The sequence below is a fragment of the Paramacrobiotus metropolitanus genome, unplaced genomic scaffold, assembly GCF_019649055.1.
Source record: "Paramacrobiotus metropolitanus isolate TYO unplaced genomic scaffold, Prichtersi_v1.0 Parri_scaffold0000006, whole genome shotgun sequence".
In the NCBI taxonomy this organism is placed as follows: domain Eukaryota; kingdom Metazoa; phylum Tardigrada; class Eutardigrada; order Parachela; family Macrobiotidae; genus Paramacrobiotus; species Paramacrobiotus metropolitanus.
The window spans coordinates 2,441,818-2,462,192 of record NW_026570226.1 but is presented as its reverse complement, the minus strand read 5'-3'; the positions used below and the strand labels follow the sequence as shown (position 1 = coordinate 2,462,192).

The 20,375-nt window shown below is 41.4% G+C and overlaps 3 protein-coding genes and 1 long non-coding RNA gene across 6 annotated transcripts; 3 read left to right on the top strand and 1 right to left on the bottom strand.

Moving 5' to 3' along the window:
• Positions 1 to 1,291: 1,291 nt before the first annotated feature.
• Positions 1,292 to 4,878, bottom strand: LOC129581558 (eukaryotic translation initiation factor 2 subunit 1-like). The gene is made up of 7 exons (XM_055472700.1): positions 4,632 to 4,878; positions 4,456 to 4,566; positions 4,296 to 4,375; positions 4,080 to 4,228; positions 3,359 to 3,465; positions 2,508 to 2,755; positions 1,292 to 1,713 (listed from the first exon to the last, which is right to left on the bottom strand). The coding sequence occupies exons 1-7, from the start codon at positions 4,756 to 4,758 to the stop codon at positions 1,552 to 1,554; spliced, it is 984 nt and encodes a 327-aa protein (XP_055328675.1). The 5' UTR covers positions 4,759 to 4,878; the 3' UTR covers positions 1,292 to 1,551.
• Positions 4,879 to 5,102: 224 nt separating this feature from the next.
• On the top strand, positions 5,103 to 7,245 carry LOC129581559 (DNA-directed RNA polymerase I subunit RPA12-like). Of its 2 annotated transcripts, XM_055472702.1 has the most exons (4): positions 5,103 to 5,547; positions 5,628 to 5,832; positions 6,782 to 6,884; positions 6,993 to 7,245. In XM_055472702.1, the coding sequence occupies exons 1-3, from the start codon at positions 5,430 to 5,432 to the stop codon at positions 6,849 to 6,851; spliced, it is 393 nt and encodes a 130-aa protein (XP_055328677.1). In that variant the 5' UTR covers positions 5,103 to 5,429; the 3' UTR covers positions 6,852 to 6,884; positions 6,993 to 7,245. The 2 variants fall into 2 exon arrangements, with proteins under 2 accessions (XP_055328677.1, XP_055328678.1); XM_055472703.1 differs by lacking the exon at positions 6,782 to 6,884 and having other exon boundaries at positions 5,104 to 5,547.
• Positions 7,246 to 7,399: 154 nt separating this feature from the next.
• LOC129581708 (uncharacterized) lies at positions 7,400 to 15,619 on the top strand. Its single transcript, XM_055472922.1, has 19 exons — positions 7,400 to 7,726; positions 8,059 to 8,150; positions 8,221 to 8,311; positions 8,709 to 8,853; positions 8,938 to 8,973; positions 9,209 to 9,442; positions 9,509 to 9,564; positions 9,730 to 9,886; positions 10,275 to 10,532; positions 10,853 to 10,927; positions 11,588 to 11,944; positions 12,272 to 12,411; positions 12,593 to 12,899; positions 13,499 to 13,564; positions 13,742 to 14,241; positions 14,458 to 14,557; positions 14,621 to 14,759; positions 15,136 to 15,270; positions 15,361 to 15,619. The coding sequence occupies exons 1-19, from the start codon at positions 7,563 to 7,565 to the stop codon at positions 15,384 to 15,386; spliced, it is 3,078 nt and encodes a 1,025-aa protein (XP_055328897.1). The 5' UTR covers positions 7,400 to 7,562; the 3' UTR covers positions 15,387 to 15,619.
• A 63-nt stretch (positions 15,620 to 15,682) lies between these two features.
• LOC129581604 (uncharacterized) lies at positions 15,683 to 17,472 on the top strand. Of its 2 annotated transcripts, XR_008689522.1 has the most exons (4): positions 15,683 to 15,940; positions 16,009 to 16,575; positions 16,906 to 17,238; positions 17,302 to 17,472. It is a non-coding gene; the product is annotated as an uncharacterized LOC129581604 (long non-coding RNA). The 2 variants fall into 2 exon arrangements; XR_008689521.1 differs by having other exon boundaries at positions 15,683 to 16,575.
• Positions 17,473 to 20,375: the final 2,903 nt, after the last annotated feature.

Here is a 20,375-nt window from a genome sequence, read left to right as displayed (position 1 = left end):
GAAGCAGAGTTAACCCTACAAAAAGCTTCTCTTCGGCACGTGACGCTATCCAGGCAGCTGCGATTTCTGTTTACGGTTTGGACCGTTTGGTAGATATCTGTAGATCACCGTTAATTTTGGCACGTGTTACTGATCACGGGAAAGAAATATTACAAATAAATTCCAGATTTTTGGTTGCTCTTTACTGAACCCCATCGTTCTGTGGGCTACCGATCCCAGAATGTTACGCGTATTGCTATCCCGCTCATCCCCCTTGGCGCGCAGTGGCGCACGCGCTGTCAGCTACAAACCCGACTGCAACACCTCGCGTCGCACGGGCAACCTAGAATCCTGGCGTCCGGACTACCAGAGCTACGGCGGTTTCCGACAGGATTACCCCGAAATCCGCTGGCCCGCCTGGGTGGGCTCCGCGGCCTGGTTTGGCTTTTTCGGGACGTGCGCCGCCATCTGGATCTTCAACTATTACTTCGTTATGCCGCGCGAAGAAGGGCGACTCCGCAGAAACTACCCCCAGGAGGAGCGCGAGGAATGGTCCAAGAAGCACCACCTTGTTCCGCCCGGGGAGAACTGGAACAAGGGATATTATTAGATTTCGGGCACGGCGATTGTGGTATGGTGGGGAGAAAGGATTTATTGCGTTTACGAAACTGTGTGCATCGTTTACTCGTGCATTTCGTTGTATGTGTACATTGGAAATTTCTTATGGCTGTGAAACATGGCGCAGACGATGTAATTCTGTATTGGCATTGTGTGCAGCACGTGTAAGTACGGGCGCCTTATGTGAATAAAATCTTTACGATAATATGGTTGAAATTATTAATTATTAAAAGCATCTTGTATTTCTTGTTACCAGTGTTAACGTTATGGGACTTCTGGCGAACAAATTCTATCTGTTCTGGTTGAAGTTTAAAATGCATCTTCGCGCCGTGTTTTTAAAGAAATGCTGTAAATAAAAAAAACGGCTAAATGTATCGAAGGCCTTGACTAGACTACGAGTACTTAAGCGTACTGATCGGAGTAGAAAATCAATACAAAAATGCAAGTACAATCAAAGCTTTTCCTGCCGCTTGCAAAAACGCATTACTTTTCTTGTAATTTCCAAATTTATGGAAGTAAATAATAGATATCCCAAAACACAAAAATGGTACTCAAATCTTTACTGCTGTGCATGGTAATTTCAAAAAAAAATTCTGATAAATTAATTTTAATCAGTGTTTAATTTCACAGAAATATTCATTAACTTTGGCAGAAGTATTGCTGATTAGCTCGATTAAAAGCGCACCGACCGATCGTCAATCGTGTAAATTTTCACAGTAGTTCATTTCTTCCAGATTTGAACAAAATTAAATTATTTCCAGATGACCGTCCAATAAAAATTTCACCATGTGTTCCCATTATAACAAATCGCATTAGAGGAGACTGATGCCTGCATCATACAAAGATACAGGCATTCATCGATGCCAGTTTAACATGTTAAGTGGAAAACGCAAAATCTGTGATTACACCATTACGGAAAAACAACATTTTAATAAAAAAAACAGAATTTTCTCTCTATTCCGCATCGGGAGCGCCTTCGTCTCCGGCCGGTACGGCGCCCGTGTCGGGCACATCCTCCTCAAAGTCGTCATCGCCGGCCACTTCGCGGTTGGCCAATTCCAGCGCCTCCAGCTGTTTGGCTAACTGCGTCTCATCCGTATCTGTCACCACTTTCGGCTGTAAGAAGACACAACACCCATAAATCATAATAATATGATATCATCTCATAATTATAAATATTCTATTAAGTTTACAGCCTAATTAATTGAGTAAATGCTAACACTTTCAAGTTTCAAATACCCGTGTTAGTCGACCAAAATAAGTGTACGGTAAGTACATGTTTTTCCGGTACCAAACCAATTATTAAGGCAGTCACCACGAAATAATTAGCAAATAATCATTTACCACGATATCGGTAAAAAAGTAGTGCATATGAATAGCCCGTTACAGCCGCGTATACTATTCGCGCCTCTGTAGCCTTCATATGCACTACGCTAAAAACAAGAGAGCGTTGTGCAGTAATTCAAATTTTAATTAGCGAATTATTAGAAATGGAATGAATTTTTTGCACCTCATGGAATGCATTCTCATTGCTGAACACGTAAGTACCGAAAAACGTAGTGTGCTGGCTAATAATCAGTTTCTATCATCAAGTAAATTCTACATTCAGCGAAAATTCTTAATACTAAAACCACCTGAGTGAGCATTTAAAATCTCGCTTTTTCACACTGCAATTTCTGCAATCTACCGGCCCATACCTTGTACAATACTGCCAATACACAATCATCTGATTATTATATGCGCAATCAACCCATTATTAGCTCATAAAGTTCTGTTCATTTTTCGTGGTGATTACTGGTGAAGGGCTGCACATATGTAATTTGAACGCTCATCCCAAGGAAACAAAAGACTCCAGTACGGTACGGTAATTTTTCCTTCACCGTAAAACAAGAACGACTCCGTGTGCTTACCGCCATCTGAATGTTGAAGCGTCCGCGGTACTTCTCACTCTCAATACACTCCTTGACGGCCTTGAGCGCCTTCTCCAGCAGGGTCAGGCCCTCCTGCCGCTCCAGGGTGGTGGTGGTCATGACGTACACGGGCGGCGCGATCAGGTTGATCTTGATGGGGGCGTCCTCCGAGGAGAGCGCCAGACCGGCGCGCAGGGCGGCCTTCACGGCGTCGATGCCGTCGTAGTTGTAGCAGGCCACTTCCATGTCTATGCGCACACACAACCCATCAAATATTACAGGTACGAAAAGACTGATAATTACCAAAAGAAAGAAACCGTGGAACCACTGAAAATCTCGATTTGTTATCATGTTCAGCTATCTGTTGAAAATTTGAAGGATATCACAAGGCGAGTAAAATTTTACGCAGAATATTTGAAGTTCGTTTCCACGGATTTTCCTAAACTACTTCCTTCGCGGTTAGAAATCATAGCAACTTCCTTAACCGTAAATAATCATAATTTATGTATGTAGCTGTACTTCGCACATAGCGCATTTTTTAGCAATTTCCGTTATCCACTATTTTACCTAAAACAAATAATATTTTACTTTTCTCGGTTCAGAATAATTTTACGTGTTAAAATTACCGTCGGTATTCATTGCTTTACTGCTTATTCAAAAATGCAGCAAAAGTTAGGCCTGCGTAACTGAATCGAATTAATTTTACTGCTTTTGTGAAAACCTGCGGCAGTTACTTATGCTGACAAAAATTAGAAAATAATCCAACAATTACGTAAACTATGGAAGTACGAGTACGTACACAGAAAAAAGCCAGTTGAATTTTAACCAGGCTAATCACAGTTCGTCTGTACCTGCGCGGACTTTTACCGCCTGGGGAGTGAGACGTCGTTTAATGTTGGCAATCAGCACTTCCTTCGTTCGTTCATCCAAATTGCACTCATCCAGGATGGCGGGATCACTACGTCAACAAATAACGCACGTGAGCATAATAAGTACTTAAACGAATTGAAAACATAATTATTTACAGCTGCAGTAACAGTTTAATAAATCCTTACGCAATCCAGGAAAATAAAATCAGAAATGTTACAGAAACCGGCTCTCTAATTAATTAGCTTTTAGTGACTGCCGCTGACTGGAATATGTAAATTATTTCTACGAAATAATATGACACACAACGAAGATGTACGTATCCCGTAAATACTCGTAATTAAATCAAACAGAGCATGATAAAAAAGTAGCGAACACAAATTCAAAACGAGTTTACAGTTATTAATGAGATTTCAAGTATAATTCACACAACCGCTGGCCCAAAGAAGATCAGGCATACTGGTACTAAGGCCACTCTACTACATAATCCCTGTACAACTGGATTATCTTGTGCGGCTGATTGTGAAGAAAACTGCAAACGCTAACAAAATAAAAATTAATAACAAACAGCGATTTCGCGGAAGAAACTCAAAAAATTACTTATTACTGGATAATTTTTCCAAAATAAACAGGAGAGAGATACCGACGCCCCTTAATTCTGATGTATCAAAAATTCTAATTACGAAGAATTAAACACTGGCTTACGTAACGGCGTGCTTGAAAACATCATAGCTGGCCGCCTGCTTCTTGAACTTCTCGTCGAAATACCAGGCCGTCTTCCAGTGTAAATCCTCCAATTCCTGATCCGTCTTGTAATGCAGCACCTCCGCCGTGTGTCGCAGAATACTGTTTACCTGCGGAAAAAAAGAAAAAAAATTAGCAAAAAATAAATACAAAATTAGCGAACCCGAGCGAACTCACAGACTTGGCTTTGGCGAACTTCTCCTCGGCTTTGATGATATCGGCTGGGGAAACGCGTCGTTTGGAGAGATCAATATACCCTAGCCATTAAAAACACAATTCCGTGATGCTGCGCTGGAAACCCCGTCTGATGCAATCGCGGAAACCGCGTCGCACGAACCTTTCTCCTTATCCACACGAATCACCACCACGACTTCACTGCGCCCGACACGGATGAGTTTGTTGATGGAACGGATGCGGCGACGACTGAGTTCCGATAGCAGGATCATACCTAGATGAAGATAGGAATGGGAGGAAGCTGCAGGCAGCGAAGCGAACGCTGATAGCACAACGAACCTTCTGTGTCGTTGTACTCCTGCAGATCGACGTAGGCGCCCATCTCCTGGATGGAGCGCACATTGGCCAGCACCACTTCGTCGATCTCCGGGTAGCGCTGCGCGTAGAAACGACATTTCAGCACCATTCTGGTGGAGTGTAAGGGGGAATGGATGGAGAAAACTTGTCAAAATCTGGATGAAACTTGGATGTTGATAAAATTGGATGTGGTGCAGATTTCGCCGATAAAACACGAATGCGATGCGTCGTCGAGTAATGCCGTTGGCGATGCCAGTTCCATTTACTGAGAAGCAGTGGATTGGGTTTGGTAACGACAGGCGCCGGAAATGGCAGGCACTGCCAGGCAGCACTGAGCACAGTGACGCCGAACACCAAAGTCGATGGTATTGGAAATTCGTTGAGCAGTTTCCGGTGGAACTGGAAAGCCCAATTTGCTGCTATTTCTATTTTCGTTTTGGTTGGAAAGTCTTTTTCACAAATTAATTTCGCTCGGATTTTCAGGTTTCATGTTTGTTCGCGTTTTACGAAATTTTACGATCTTGATTCTTGTACCTTGTAGATTATAAGTTTTTCAGCCGTTCTGCGTTGTCGGATTTAACCGTCGATAGTGGTTAATTCGTCTGAAAAATTTTATTTTAAATTTTTATTTCACAGCTGGCATTAGCCGCATTACCAACTCGAACAGTGGGAGTTCTCAGTTGTGCGTCATTTGAAAACTTTGGTTCTTTGGGCTTACTCTTGCCTGTTCATCTGTGTTGATTTGGGAATCAAGGTTTTCCGAAGACTGGACACTTAGAAATGAGCGTCTTCGCCAGCGATCCCGATTTTTGCGGCAACTGTGGCTCCATTTTACCCGTGGAATCGGGATTATCGATCCTGCAGTGCCAGAACTGCGGACACAAAGTCGATCTCTCCAGTGAGCGCTCTCGAATCTTGCTAGCAAACTGGCGAACCAAGAACTTCCGTTTCTTTTTCTTATGCACGGTGTCGTTGCAGCGATGCAGCACGTGGCCAGAAAATCGCGCATCTACCTGAACACGGGCGCCAGCCGGAGCACCAGCCAGGCCGTCACCAAGTACGACGGACCGATCGCCGAGCGGAAATGCGGCAAATGCGAGCACTTCGGCATGGCCTATCTCACGCTGCAGCTGCGCTCGGCCGACGAAGGCCAGACCGTCATCTATACCTGTCCGCGATGCGGGTACGCAACATAACTGGTAGATTATTTTTCTTTTATTTTTGGTCGAGGAAAATGTAATTTATTGGATTGCTAATTGTCGCAGTACACTTTGATCGTTTGAAATTTCGCATATTTTGCAAGTATTTCGTTGTCAGTATTTTCTCCTGTTTTAGTGCTTACATAGATTGGTAATTAATACACACTTTGGAACAGGCTTTGAGTTTTTGGGAGGCTGAGCATGTATTTATGGGTTTTTTTAATTTTGACTTTTGATAGCTTGGCAAACTCAGAAATAAGTAACCATTTTGTAAAAATTTGCCAAGTTAATAAATGAAATGAATGTTTTAATTTTTTTGCAACGATTGTTTTTTTATTTATTTATTTATTGTCACTTACTAAATCTGATTTCGTTAGCTTGTTTGATTTTTAAATCAGCAAACCATTCCTGGAATGATTTTTGTAACATTAAATGATTAAAATAACTTAATTTTATGCGTCCTGTAATATCGGATAGAGTGACGGCTAACGTAGAGTAGCGGCTCACCTTACACACGGTTGGGATGTCGGTTTACTGAATTGCTTCGCTTAATTTAAGAAGCTGTGAAATTCTGATTTTCATTTGATTTAATAAATTTTTTGCATATCATGGAATTTTGACATTGCTAGGCTGTATAATTTTTAGTCTTATGATACCACGGAGAAACTTTAGATCACAAGTAAAAAAAATCTACCGTTTTCGCTGGAAGGATTTAGATTTGGAATTTGGAACAATTTGAATTTGGATTAGAAAACAATTAGATTCGTCGGTACGACAACCAGCTTATTGTGGTCTAATTACGCTTTCTGCCATTTCTTTCGGTACAGTATTTCCAAGCGTAACAAAATATGATTTATGTAAGGCTTGTAAGCAGTAACATCTGTAGTGCGTTGATTAGTTTTAATCTCTTTTATTATTTTCTTTTAATTATAGCAAGCCCCAGATTGCATGTCGAGTACGCACTGCGCAGCAGGGTAATTGTTGGCTGATCGTATCATCGTAGTACAGTGGTTGTGGAAGTGTTCAGCCATGTTGTGTACGTGTGTTACGGTGTGTAATTTGATACATGTTCTGATTGTTCAACGAAAGTCAGAAAATAAATATTATAAATTGTTTTCTCAGCGGAAATTTTTTTTTATTATAGGTGTAAGGATATCGAGAACAGTTGATCTTGGAATATGGGCGAATGTACCGTACACTGTGATAAAGTATTGCTGTTAAATTCTCCGTGATGTACGTTGAATTTTGGTCTGTACTTTGTCAGTCTTTGCATTTTCGCTTTCCGGGCGAACCTGTTGTATGGAATAAAAATTTCCGCTACAAAAAATACGGATTATTTTGTATGAATGGCAGATGAATTAATCGTTGACGGAACACTGCATTCTGATCGAATAAAACTGTCACGATAGTGCCACGAATTCTTTGTAGTGGAAGCAGGAGCTGTTGTTGCTTCAGTCGGTAGATTGAAAATTTCGTTGTATTTTCTTAGCAACCATTTTTTAAAATTTGTTCAATAGTAACACTTCATAGAAAATTGTCTTCCCTGCATTACGGAGTACGCTGTACTTGCATCGTATGTATGTATTCATAATAATTTAAATTTAAATAATTTACTTGCTTTGTATGTAGTGCGCTTCAAATCAGTCGTCAGCATTGTAATAAGTTCTTGCAGTAATTTTTGAGAAATTTTTAAGTCACTGTTCATGCAGTTTTAATGTTGTCGCTGCACAATCCGCTCTTATCTCCGTTGACGGGCATTGTGGGATTCGGCGGACAACGACTGGATTATGCGGTTATCTCCTGCACATCCCAGAGTGATTTGTTTCCGGCTAGCAATTTAGCCTGCGGTAGTGGTACTCCCGGATGGGTATCCCAAGAGTAAGCGTGTCACAGAAATGTAAAAATTCAAACCTGACAAATCTATTCTGCATGATTGATAAATTTATTATTGTATTTATTTTTTATTTATTGAATATTTCACCTTGTGTGTCCTTTGCCATATTTTCTTAGACGCAACTGAAAATTGTGTCTTGTAATTTGTCCGCTCGCTCATTACGCTAGATAATGTTTGAGTTTTTCGAGTTTAACAAAAAATACGTTTAATTTGGATTTTTTCCATTTATTTTGGTTAATACTTAAGTCCATTGTTCTTTTTTAATTTTAGAATTGTAAGAAGTGTTTTTTTAAATTTCAACCTACACTATCTGCAGGTTATGTACGTATCCCCAAGCGCTGGTTCTGGATCTGTCGTGGCCGTGTATGGTCACTGCCGTCCACGTTATCGCCCATCGATTCTTCATTCGTAGGTTGCATATTCTTTATTGTGATTTGGTGTTTTAAAAATTTATTTGAGTAATTATTCTGCGTTACAGCCACAATTGTGGATCTGCATGCGCTCAACGGAATAAGCACGGAGCAGCGTTTTCCGTTTAACACCACGGGAAGCCAGTGCGTTCCGATTGCGTAAGTCATCCGGCGTGATCCTTCTAATTTTCTGATACCGCATCTGCAAAGCCGTTAATTGAGCGAAAAGAATAAGCGGCTGTCTATGAAATTTACGTTCAACTAATTTTCCTCTTGCTTTGTTTCTTTTCTATTTTACTTTGTTTTTGGTTTTTTTCTAGACAGTTGTAATAGCTGAAATGTAATTTGCAGCGGTAAACATTGCAGTTTATGTTTTTAACGTAAATAAACTGTACTTCTACAGTAGTGCACTTTGATGTTTTCTCTTTTCGTTACGATTTAAATAATTATTTAATTTAATTTAAGATCATATTATTGAATTTATTTATTATTTTAATTTGCTGTTGTTGCTGGTTTTTGTGGTACTGCAAAATGGACAGAATCCCGTTTGCGTTAGACAGTTCCACTTTGAGCCGGTGGACAGCGGGCAGCCGGCATGGCGCCACCAGCAGATGACCTTTCAGCCGGCGCTGCCGGTGGGACGCTGGCTGAAGGTCACGTGCCGCTACTACCACCCTAGTCCCAACAATCTTTATAGTCAGGTAAAGTGGGTGAAATTAATCCGCCTTCTGAATCACAGAAAACGTTGCAAGTATTCGGCTCCAAAAGGTGTTTTGCTGAATTAGGTGGGGTTGACGTGCGTTGAAATTTGTGGCCAAAAGGTTAGTCGGTTTTATACCGGCGAACAGTAAAATCGTAGTTAGTTGCAGTTTCCAGATTACATAATTTCACGGCTTTCGCGAGATTATGTTTATTGGAAAGTAAATTATTCCGTGATTATCTTTATTATAAGAATTTTTTGTGAACTGTTTGATCTTTATCTTCAGAATTTTCAGGATTAAATTTTGTTAAATCAGTTCGCTTAATATAGTTAATACAGGATAATGTTGTTTGCAGATCGCCTCCTTGGGACCACAAAACATGACGCATCCCGGCGCCCTGGTGCCGCTGACCATGCGTTCGGGTTGGCGGAACGATGTTGCCACTGCCGATGACTATGCGAAAACCAGTAATATTTTCATGGCGGAAAAATCCAGGACGGCAGCATTCAAGCCCGGGAAAGACGCCACCACCGTGCAGCAGTTGCTGGTCAGTTTGGAGAATTACAAGCAAGCAGCTGTCGACGGTACTGTTCTTAACCAACATTTATCATGGTCGGGTATAATGCTTTGTCCGAATTATTGATATATCTTTTAGCGGAGGATTTTCGCCGTGCCGGATCTGTCAAGGCAGTTACGGATGAGATCGCTAAAGTACGTTTGGGCAACATTGGTACAAGTAATAACTGCTAAACAATTTTTGTTATTTTATGATTAATGTATACAGTTCGTTTTTTTTCATTTGTACTAATTTTTATCTGGGTATTTTAACTTATTAAAGCATTTATTTTTATTTGATTTTGTGTTGTGGGTTCGTAGATGTCACAAGAAGCAGACGCTCTCGAGCAGCAAAAAAGACAGCGCTATCGAGGAAGAGAATTTCCGGTTGGCGGACAACTTGAAATATGACATCCTCAAGCTGACAGTGAAAGCCATGAATTTATTAAAAGAGCATAATTACGGCAACTTACTCGAGGTCGGTAAAATGGATGAGCGATGGAAATTATCTATAACCTGTACTTGGAACTACCACTGACTATGAGCTTGAAATTTTAGAAAACTTTGACAACGAAATGAGTTAATACGGTAGTTACTGTAACTGTTGACCACGCTAATAATTTTAAAATTATTAATGAAGTTTTATTGAGTTTATATGTATCGTGGCATATCCCACGTCATTTTTTTTAGTTGCTTGCCAGCCACTACACTACGATGCCGTCGACAGGGTACATTTCTTTTAAACCAGCTACTGCAGCATTTTGTTATTGTTTTCGCCTTGTCAGATCCATCCAAAATATTTCCGGCCTATTCCCAGCGTTATTTTAAACGAATACCGTGCATTATGTGCTGCTGCTTTCAGCTAGAAAGGACAACTACGCCGCCTGGAAGAGATGTTAAAAAAGCGGACAATGCCGGAGGACGGCGGTGTCCAGCGTACACCGGCCGAACGCGACATCCACACCGTGCAGTTTCGTGATCACGCGGTGCCGCCGGAGTTCACACCGGCCACGCCCACCAGCAGCGCCCGCCGCAGCACCTTAATGAGACCGCGGGAAGGCAGTCGGCTGTCGACCACTCGCGATGGGATGTTCATTCAGACCGCCAAAAAAGCGCAGGTGACGGTATGGAAAATTTGATCCATTATCCTTCATCGGTTATAATTTATGAGTGATTTCTGTATCTGTTAGGATGTATTTGTGGACGATCTGTGTATAATTACTTTTTATTTATGCGTTTATAAATAATTCTTTTTTTATAAATATCATTTTTATGTACCTTTTCTGGGATTTTATGTTTTCGTTTAAAAAATAATTTATGGTTTTAAGTTATAAAATTTTATATTAATTGCTTTAGGTTTTGCATTGGTACTGGAGCTTTTTTAATGACCGTAGCGAATTGAAGATGTAATTTTATAAGTTAACCGCTGCGTCCATGTTTGTAGCGTGCGCCGAAGTTGAAAATTTCCGAATATGCCGGCGATATTCAGAGTGCTCTGACGGCGTTTGGAGAAGACATTGTATGTTCATGCTACGGAGTATTTTGCCGCGTTTGTCGTTATTATTTGTGGACGCTGCTATTGTGTTTGCTTTGCTAAACAGTAAATTGGCTTTCTATTTTTCCGAATTACTACCTGCAGTAGGAAGTGCTTTTGTAGGTTGTGGTGTTGTCAGTGCTTGCGTCCTGAGCGCAAACATTTCTTTCTTTCCCAGCATAGGTCGCTGTGAACCAGAGCCTTATCTAAAATTTTTCGTACGAGATTTTTCTTCAAAAATTAATTGTCGTTCTCATATTTTATTCTGAAATCCGTTGCATCGCTAGCATGGTACTTGATTCCGTGCCAATTCTAAGACACATTAAGCCCTTATTCTACAATCTGCGACAAATGACTTGCTCGGTGATAATTGTGATGCTAAATTTACGGAATCGCCTTTATTACATTAATTGTCACTAGTCGATTTAAAGCTGTAGCAGTTTAATATTGTTTTCATACCAAATCGCAGAATCAGAGTGAACTGACCATTTACCACGCTATAAATAATTAATTCAGTTACAAAACGTTCATACAGTTTTCCCATTGGCGCAGCAGTTTGAAAATAACCGATTTTATATCACAAAAAAAATCCTGTACAGCAGTAGACTTCGATAAACCTTACTATAACTGCTAATTTTTCTCCAGGTTAATAAAGCTCCCTCAGGCTCTTTCCGGGACCGTGTACAGGTGGTGGAGGCGGTCAATAGCGCACTGGATCGTCTGACAGCGGCACCGGATATCACCGACCCGCCACCACTGACCTTTCTGCAAGGCAGCATCGTTTTACTGGACATTATGATCAAGGAAGACCCGGCCATCGTCCAGCTCATTGTGCAGACGGTCTTGAAGATGTTCCGCTCAGTTTTTCCTCTTTTCCCGCAAGCTAAAGAAGAATTCCTGACGGTGTTGCAGATGGCGCTGGGTTTCTCCTTTGCCAGGCTGGCCAGCACCAATCGCCGCATTCCGCAGATTCTCATGCCCTTCGTCGTCCAGATGGCCATGGTAAACTTTCCCTAATAAGTAATGTTTTTATTTCATTTTAACCTTTATTATATAAGTTTGAACAGTAGATTTACAAATAATTTCTTTCGATTGTTGCGATTTTAAAATCAGCATGATTGCTCATTTGCTGGATAACGTAGTGTAGGGGCGCTGAGATCGTTCCCATCGATCCAGTAACAGCTCTCGAGCGTCATTTTCGATCGAGAGAAGAGAATGAATTAAGTTTAGATACATGTTTTCCAGTTAAATTTTTATGTATCGGTTGCTCTTGAATTTTTCTTGATATACATGGTAGTTTGACAAATTTGAATTTTTTTGAAACTTTAGATGGAGAATATTAAGGCGCAGAATATGGTGGTGAAAGCGTGCTGTGACGCTTTGAAACCTACATCACAAGCACGGTATGCGTTGAACCGACTGCGAATTATCCAAGATCTGGCTGCTTTTCTTTTGGACACACCCGAAAGGTACAGCGATTTTTGAACGGCCTGAAAAGAAAGAGATAAATTATTTTGCTCATAAAAATAACGAATTTTGCTGGGATGATGCATATAATCTTGGCGAAACATTTTTCGTTATTTGCTGGGATGCTAATTTTGCTAATTTGCTAAATTTTTTCTGGTTTTAGTTGGTGTTTTTTTATGTTAGTTGTCTGACGACGGACCTGTTGGTCCGCTTCGCCATGTCGGCCATGGGGCATCACGAGCGCGAAGTGCGCCGCAGCGGGGAGCGTCTGATCATCCATTTGTACGGGCGACCACCACCCTCCAGTTTCCTGTCGTTTGGTGGTGCCTCGCAACGCACGGCGGCGTACCGCGATCACATCCGCTCACTCCTACCGCCCCCGCCCACGGATGCCGATAAGGCCAAACGGAATTTCAAATACCGACGCCTGTACCACGTGCTGGCGGAGATGGATGCCGGGGACATGCGCAACGCGGTGGATCTCGACCCGGTAAACTTTAATAATCATTTTTTGCACAGGATATTATTCCATGTTGTAGTAAAATAGTCAAAATACAGCCGTTCGGGCAAATTTCTGAAAATGAAATTCCAACAGGGTCTTTTCGGCGTTTTGATATTAAAAGAACTATCCTTTATCTTTCATGAATTTTATTTAGTTTATACGAAGTCTGAAAATAGAAATAATTACAATAACATGTTTGAGAAATAAAACAATTTAATTTCGTGTAAAATATAACAGTGAAAACGGAATCCTGTTATTTTGTATTTGTAAAGCGCTCATGAGTACTGAGTCACTGCAGTACGTGCTGTTTTAGGAATTACCGAGGCGATTTATGTTTTCCCAGACCCACTTTCATCTCATAGCCCTCCGCTTAATTCACGATATACGGTTAATAATTTTGTTTAATAATTTTTGCAGTTGTTACTTGTTACATTGGTTATCTTATTATTATTATAGTGTTTGGTTTCAAGTGAATGTTATGCTAGCTTTGTTACTGCATTTAAACTTGGCTTGTAAATATTAACTGTGAATGCGTAAATTCGGACTATCCATTTGGAGTTGATATTTATTGGTTTTGGCTTCCTTAGCCGTTGAGCATGCCCTTTGAAACTGTGGATCTGCCTTCCGAGCGCAACGCCGACGACCGAATTCCTGTAAGTGCGTTGACTTTTCATGCATCCCGTCTGAGATAAAATTTGTCTTATTTAAGCCGTTCGCTCATGAAAATACAGGCGGTATGGTATTATACTTTTTAATTTGTATTTCTGCATCAGAAAGTTTACCTATCTATTGCGATGATGAAATGTGATTCGCTTCCATCTTGTGTCTAGAACATTCCCAGTAATGCATCCGCCAAACCATCGAAATCGTTGAAAACCATGGCGTTGAGGAAATTACCGGCGTCCCAGCGCCATCTCAGTCCCATCTCCGATACCTCGGATCCCTCGAAACATCATCCCGATACTTCCGGTGAACAATCTCTCCTGGTCCGCCGGAAATCTTCCAGCACCCTGCTGTCGACGCGTTCCGTCTCAGAGCAGTCGCGACCACATGCAACCAAATCGGCCGCGACGTCCAACATCGTTTTTCCAGCGGTGACGCCGGAAAATGTTGTTGAGAAGGTGGATTATACCGAGGCGGAAGCGGACGAGGCGGCAGTTCCTTCGGATCAGGACAAAACTGTCCCGGAGAAGGTGGTGCCGCTGGTGAAGAAGGGGAAATATTGGAAGCATCTGCAGGTGATTGCCGCCGCGTTGGAGAGCGAGGGATGCCGGTTGGTGGAGAAGAAGGCAGCGGTGAAGGAATTGCAGAAGCACAGCAGCATCGTTTCGTAAGTGACGGCTCATTCACTGATCATGCATGATTTGATGTTAGTTAGAATCGTAGTGTGATGGCTCATTCTCCTATCCGACTTCCTGCGCGTTAAAATTTAATAAACTTGTTGTTACGTTCGTTGCGTTGATTTTGCATTGCAAGTCCTGCAATTGTTATTAATTTTGTAATTATTTTTTTCAGTGCGCTTCATTACATAGTTATTCGTTGACAGGGTGTGCCCGTACTGCGGAAAGCCAGACCTCGTCAAGGAGTTAAATTGGCATTTGTACCAGGAATGTCCGCTGCTGAAAATGTGCAGTTACTGCGACAACGTCAGTTCCGCTTCTCGGTACTTTATATTTTAAAGAGATAATTTGATTTGCACAACGTTGCAGAAAATCCTGGTGTGGGAGTTGAACGGACACTGGTTGGGGAAATGCACCAAACGACCTTCCATGGCGCCGTGTTCGCGATGCGGACTGGCCATCCCACTGAAACAGCTGAAGGACCATATGAGCAATGCCGATTGTCTGGGTAATTTAATTCATTTTTTTCTGCCAAAATAAAAATTGCGCTTTACAATAATAATTTAGTTACGGGTTGTAATAATTATCTGGCTATTTTGTGCGTTCTGCTGAAGTAGAAATTTTATGTCACTGTCAGAGAATAATTGCAGATTGAGCGATGTTGTATCATTACTGTACTAAGAATTATTTTTGTACATTTTGATTTTATTATGGTTTCTTTAGTGTTAGCAAAAAACTCGATTTTCAGTAATTAGACTACAGATACAACGCTGAATTCTTCCGGTAATATTTTTTAATTATAATCATTCAGAAAATGATTTTCTGGTTTGTCTCTGCCGAAGCTGATTAGTTGTGTTAAATTGGATTTATTACGCTCGTTGCAGATGTCAGCTTGGACGAGGGAGCGGCCACGTGCCCTTTATGTCGGCAGTGCGTGCAGAATACGGACGACGGATGGATCGCGCATCTGCTGGGCGATAATCAGCACGGTTGCCGGAAGAATAAACGCCGTATCAAAGGTAATTTTGATATGTATTAAGCATAGAACGCGGCCTCTATTCCGCCATTCAAAGTACACGTGCGTTTCCTAAGATTTCCGTCATTTGCAGCGCTGAAATGGAGTGATACGGCGTGAACTCGGACGCTTATTTTGTTTCCCGATTCACGGATGGTGTACTGTATTCTACGACTCGCTTCTACGGTTGTATTACTTACCATTATCTTGTTATTTCTTTATTTTATTAATATGTCTTATACGTATTACCTATCAGTATTCGTCTCTGTGTTACTACGATTATTATTATCATTGTACAAAATTTAAAAAAATGTTATTACGTAGAGTAGACGTCTTTCGTAGAATAACGCGGAAATAAAGAACTTATATTCATTTCTTGACCGTTACGTGATGAGCAAAAAAACGGATTTGTTAAACTGCACTGTTGCGATTGTATAATCAAGGCTTCTTGGAATTAAGCGTTGAAATCCAAACGGTGTACGTAACATACAATTATACTTTACTAAAATTTTATCAGTGGACTGATAAGAACAAGGCCCACGCAGTATCAGGCTTCAGCATCGTTGCCGCGCCGCCGGAATAAAAATGACTAGCCTCTGCAGCAGCTGGATGTCACAACATGAGCGCCGACGGTAAATTGCCGTTGGACCTGTCAAGAGCGGATGATACTACGGGTAGTAGTCATCGGTTCGTGATAGGTTCAGCGGGTTGTAATTTACCCCATCCGAATGTATCACCCTAGTGCGCTGCGAAGTTGCTCCACGCTCTCATGGAATCTGGCGATCTGACGTTCAGGAGGTCTATTTGGGAATGCAACATAGCGGCATGCTGGAATTGGAGTCGTGGACGGCGTTTTCGGGTATGGTGGCAGTATCTGCAGCTATAACTCTGCCCACCGGTCGGAATCAGCACACGGACCACACCAGAAAAATGCACCCGTGAAGGAATTGAAGAAGAACAGGAGCACCGTTTCGTAATGACAACATGCACGTTATTCACTGGTCTGGAGGGCGACGGCTGACTGGAACGTGATCCTACGGCAATCAGCGATTAGCGACGATTACTGACGAATACTTCTTTTGAAAACTACGAGTAATACTGAAATTAAGTAAATTGCTGTGGAAAAGTTATCTGCTTGTAAGTTTTTAGCGGATAAGTCTGGACATTTTTTTTAAAAATTAATGATTTTATTCCATGATGAACAGAGTTTCTCGGTGCTCCAGAAACCCTGCAGGGATCGTGTAGGAGTTGGTTGAATTGCCATTTGCACCAAGAATGTCCGCTGGTGAAAGTACAAGGATCGTCATAGGTGTTCATTTTCAGAAATACGCATCGGTTACATCGCTGTTTATATTTTTTATTCTAATGTGAACTGTGAGTTAAATCGGTCTTTTCTCTGCTCGTTAGGACTTTACGATTTCAACAATGAGTTTAGTTTAACTTTGTTATATATTTTTATTTGCTGCTGCCATTGTCGTTTTTTTTTGCTACTGAAAAAATTCAGCATTCTGTGACGCGCGTCGACATCCGGTGACCACGCAAAATCTTCCGTTCGAGTTAGAAAACTTTTTTATCTTAATCGCTCGTTTGTTTTCACTAAATTTTCCAACAGCATAAACAATGCCACTTCCTTTGTTAGGCTAGCAATGTGCCAGACGGGATCGACTTGGTTTGGGATTTGCCGGTAGACTATAACGGGCTCGGCGCTTCGTTAGGCGATCTAACCAGCCAAGCCGGATCACCCGCCATCTATTCGCCGGCCGTGCTGGATTATGGCGCCAATCCGGGAGCAATTCTCATTAGTAATTACAACTCTTTGTTCAACTTGCCAGCAACCAGTAAGACAGGAATTTATGGGGCGTCAAATTATCCGGGCGTCATCAACTATCCGGGATGCCAGACGCTGCTTTTCTCCGTCGCGCCATCTCAGACGGTAAATACGCCTTACCTGGCCGGGTCCACAGTTATTGAGGTAAAGATACTTTGAAAATGACAGGTAAAGCTGGTTCGTTGTTTAAAAAACTTGCTGTTGCAGGTCTGTTTCGATCCAGCTGGACAAATATGCATGTTCTTTTAAAAACCAAACTCCCGGAAGGCTTGAAAAACATTCTGGAGTGCATCATTAAAAATGAGGTGCTCTCGAAATACTGCATGCTAACCGTTAACAAAAACTATAATACTGCATCAATAACAGTTAAACTGTCGGTCGAGTATTTAAGGTTTTGTCTAACAATTCTCTGTGACAACTTCGTGAAAGTGTTGGCATACAAGTATGCGACAAGAAGATGTGCGAACATGCCACATACCCTGCAGACTCGCTGTTGCTCTAATTTTTTTTAATGTTTTCTGTTACGCTTTACTTCATTGCGCTGCATGAGCTTTTGGCACCATATCCCAACTAAACAACTTACGCCCATAACACTGATGTGTGCGCTGCTTAAATAATTATTTAGAGCCTAATTTGGGCACTACGGATGCGGGCCCGAATATGATCACAAATTCGAAAATGACCATATCAATAATGTTACAATTTTGAAAAAACGCTTTTCCTTATTCAGTGACCACCTGGATGGTTTCCAGTCTTGTCTCTGGTAAATAGCTATTGAGCATCCAGCAGGGACTGAAAACCATTTCGGATAAACCGCTACAGAAAAACAACGTTTTAATAAAAGGTGTATGAAACAGAGTGGGAACTTGTATCAGCAGCAAAATCAGTATTTCCTCTAAATGGATTATGAGCACGGTTGTTTTCACGTAGCAGCAAGTCAATTAAGGCTCTTTGAAAGTTTGTGGTGGCTTCTATGTAAATTCGTACTAGTAATATCACTCAAAGCGTTGCATAAGCGAGATATGTACATCGACGAATCAGTGTAACGTGGTTTGCGTACGACCAGACTGAATACGACACTACAAACAAACCATAGATTGTTTTGATGTGGAGAAAAAAGGCCAATGTCAAAACGACGGCGGAATTTTTTGCCGGTGGGAATTTTGTGTGGTCAAAACGCAGGCGGCAATTCTCGTGGTCAAACTGCCGGCGGAATTTTCGTAACTTTTTAATTTCATTTACTGCGCATATTTAAAAACAATATTGCCAGAAAAATGTATCTTACATAGATTCGGGCGCCCCGTTATCAATATACAGTAAGCCTCTTTATCGGGCCGCATGTATGTACAGTCTGCATGGGCGTTGTTGCGTCGGCAGTTTACACAGAACGCGCGAACAAGTTCAAGAGAATACCTGAGCCGCGCAAACGAGACAAACAAGGTGTTCGACAATGGCACTGCGGCGATAACACTGAGGTGTGATCTAGTCTGATCCCTGTGGAGCCTTTCCTGGGAAGACTCACAACTTTTCTGAATAATAGACTGGCACAGCCAACTCAGACGAAGAACCTCTACGCGCAGAGATCTCGTGGTCAAGCTAGCTGCCGGCGGAATAGCTGATTGGTGTTCGAGCACGTACGTATGTTCTTTCATCATTGTGTTTTTTGTTTGCTTGTGCTTTTTTAATTTTTCAACTTTTTTAAAGTTGTAGTTCACGTTTGTTATTGTTGACTGGTTATCTGTCGAACGATGAAGCATGTTTTAAAACTAGCAGTAGCAGAAGTTTGTTTGAAAAGAATCCACAGACACATAATACATAGAATGTCCAGCTTGTATTTACTGCACGAATTAGTTTACCAATAAATTGGTTTTGTATCAATTTGTGATTTCCGCAAAAAATGCATGTTCAGGAAATTCCGCCGGCAGTTTGGCCACGAGAATTTCCGCCGGCGTTTTGACCACGCAAAATTTCCGCCGGCAGAAAATTCCGCCGTCGTTTTGACATTGGCCGAGAAAAATTCACCAGGTCAAGAAATTACTGCGCCCTATTCGGTTACTTAGTCTGTCTAAGGATCTCACGGTCCGGCAGGAAAATATTATTTTGCATATAAATTGTGCGGTTGCTGGATTGTGTTTTATACGGCAACTTTTTAAAAGCAAGTCAAATTTTTCCTACTTGTGGAATGGCTGCGGCGACGATTCATATGGATTCGTCGCCATAAAAAACCACATTGCCACTGATGTACTGTGTAGCAGTCAATGGAGATAAACGACAACTGATTTCGGTGATCCCCGTCACCGGAAAAATTTACAGAAATTACGAAGTTGTGACAAAAGCTGTGACCCAGGTCTATCAGTTTACATACTTAAACGAGGACCTTATCTTCTCCGTATCCAGTTCCATTAATGTTACGTTAAGGCATTGACGGCTCGGTATTGTGGAAGCAGATTCGATCCGCTTTTTGTGCCACAGTAATGCCCGCGTCACGCAAACTTATCTGTACTGTAATACAGTAACTTCGTCGATTATGCATTATGACTGCGCGCAACATTTACCAGTGCACTCCTACTAGAATCTGTGTCTGCTGCTTAACTTTTTTTTTTGAAAATCTAGCGGTCTTTAATTAAGCAACAGTACAAGTACAGTGAAGTAAGTACGATGATAGCATGACAAAACAACGTGTAACATTCGTAAATCGACCGAACACTAAAGACAGTCAGACAAAACAATACTAGGGAAGTGCACCGCTGCTCGCTGGCACTGAAAGACCGAAGCGGAGCTAGAAATACTGAGATAAGTGTCTGCAGATGATCAGTTTTTTATCTTTTTGTGATCCTGCATCTGTGGCTATACCCATGGGCGCTGTTACGAAGTCCTTTTCCTCTTGCTTCCCGTATACCGTAGTTATAAGGCATGAGAAACAAATACGCTAGTACGCACGGTTGCAGGCTGCAGCACCGCATCCATTAATTGTAGCCACTTCCAAAGACTGGTTAATGCAGTTATACATATCATCGGCACACCGATTGTGTGACAAATACAAGAAGTTCAAATTATGGAGCTGTGATATACGTACAGATATGAGCGGTTGCAGACTGTAACTGTAACTTACAGTACAGTTTCTCTATTGCACTATTTAAATTAATGGCATTTTTCAGTTTTTGGTAAAGAGGCGAGCACGAATGCTGTTGTTGGTTGTGCTGTGGACTATGGCTCTTTTTACAACTGCCACGATAATTGAAGTGTATACAAAATCATCCTAAATACAAAATGATTATTCA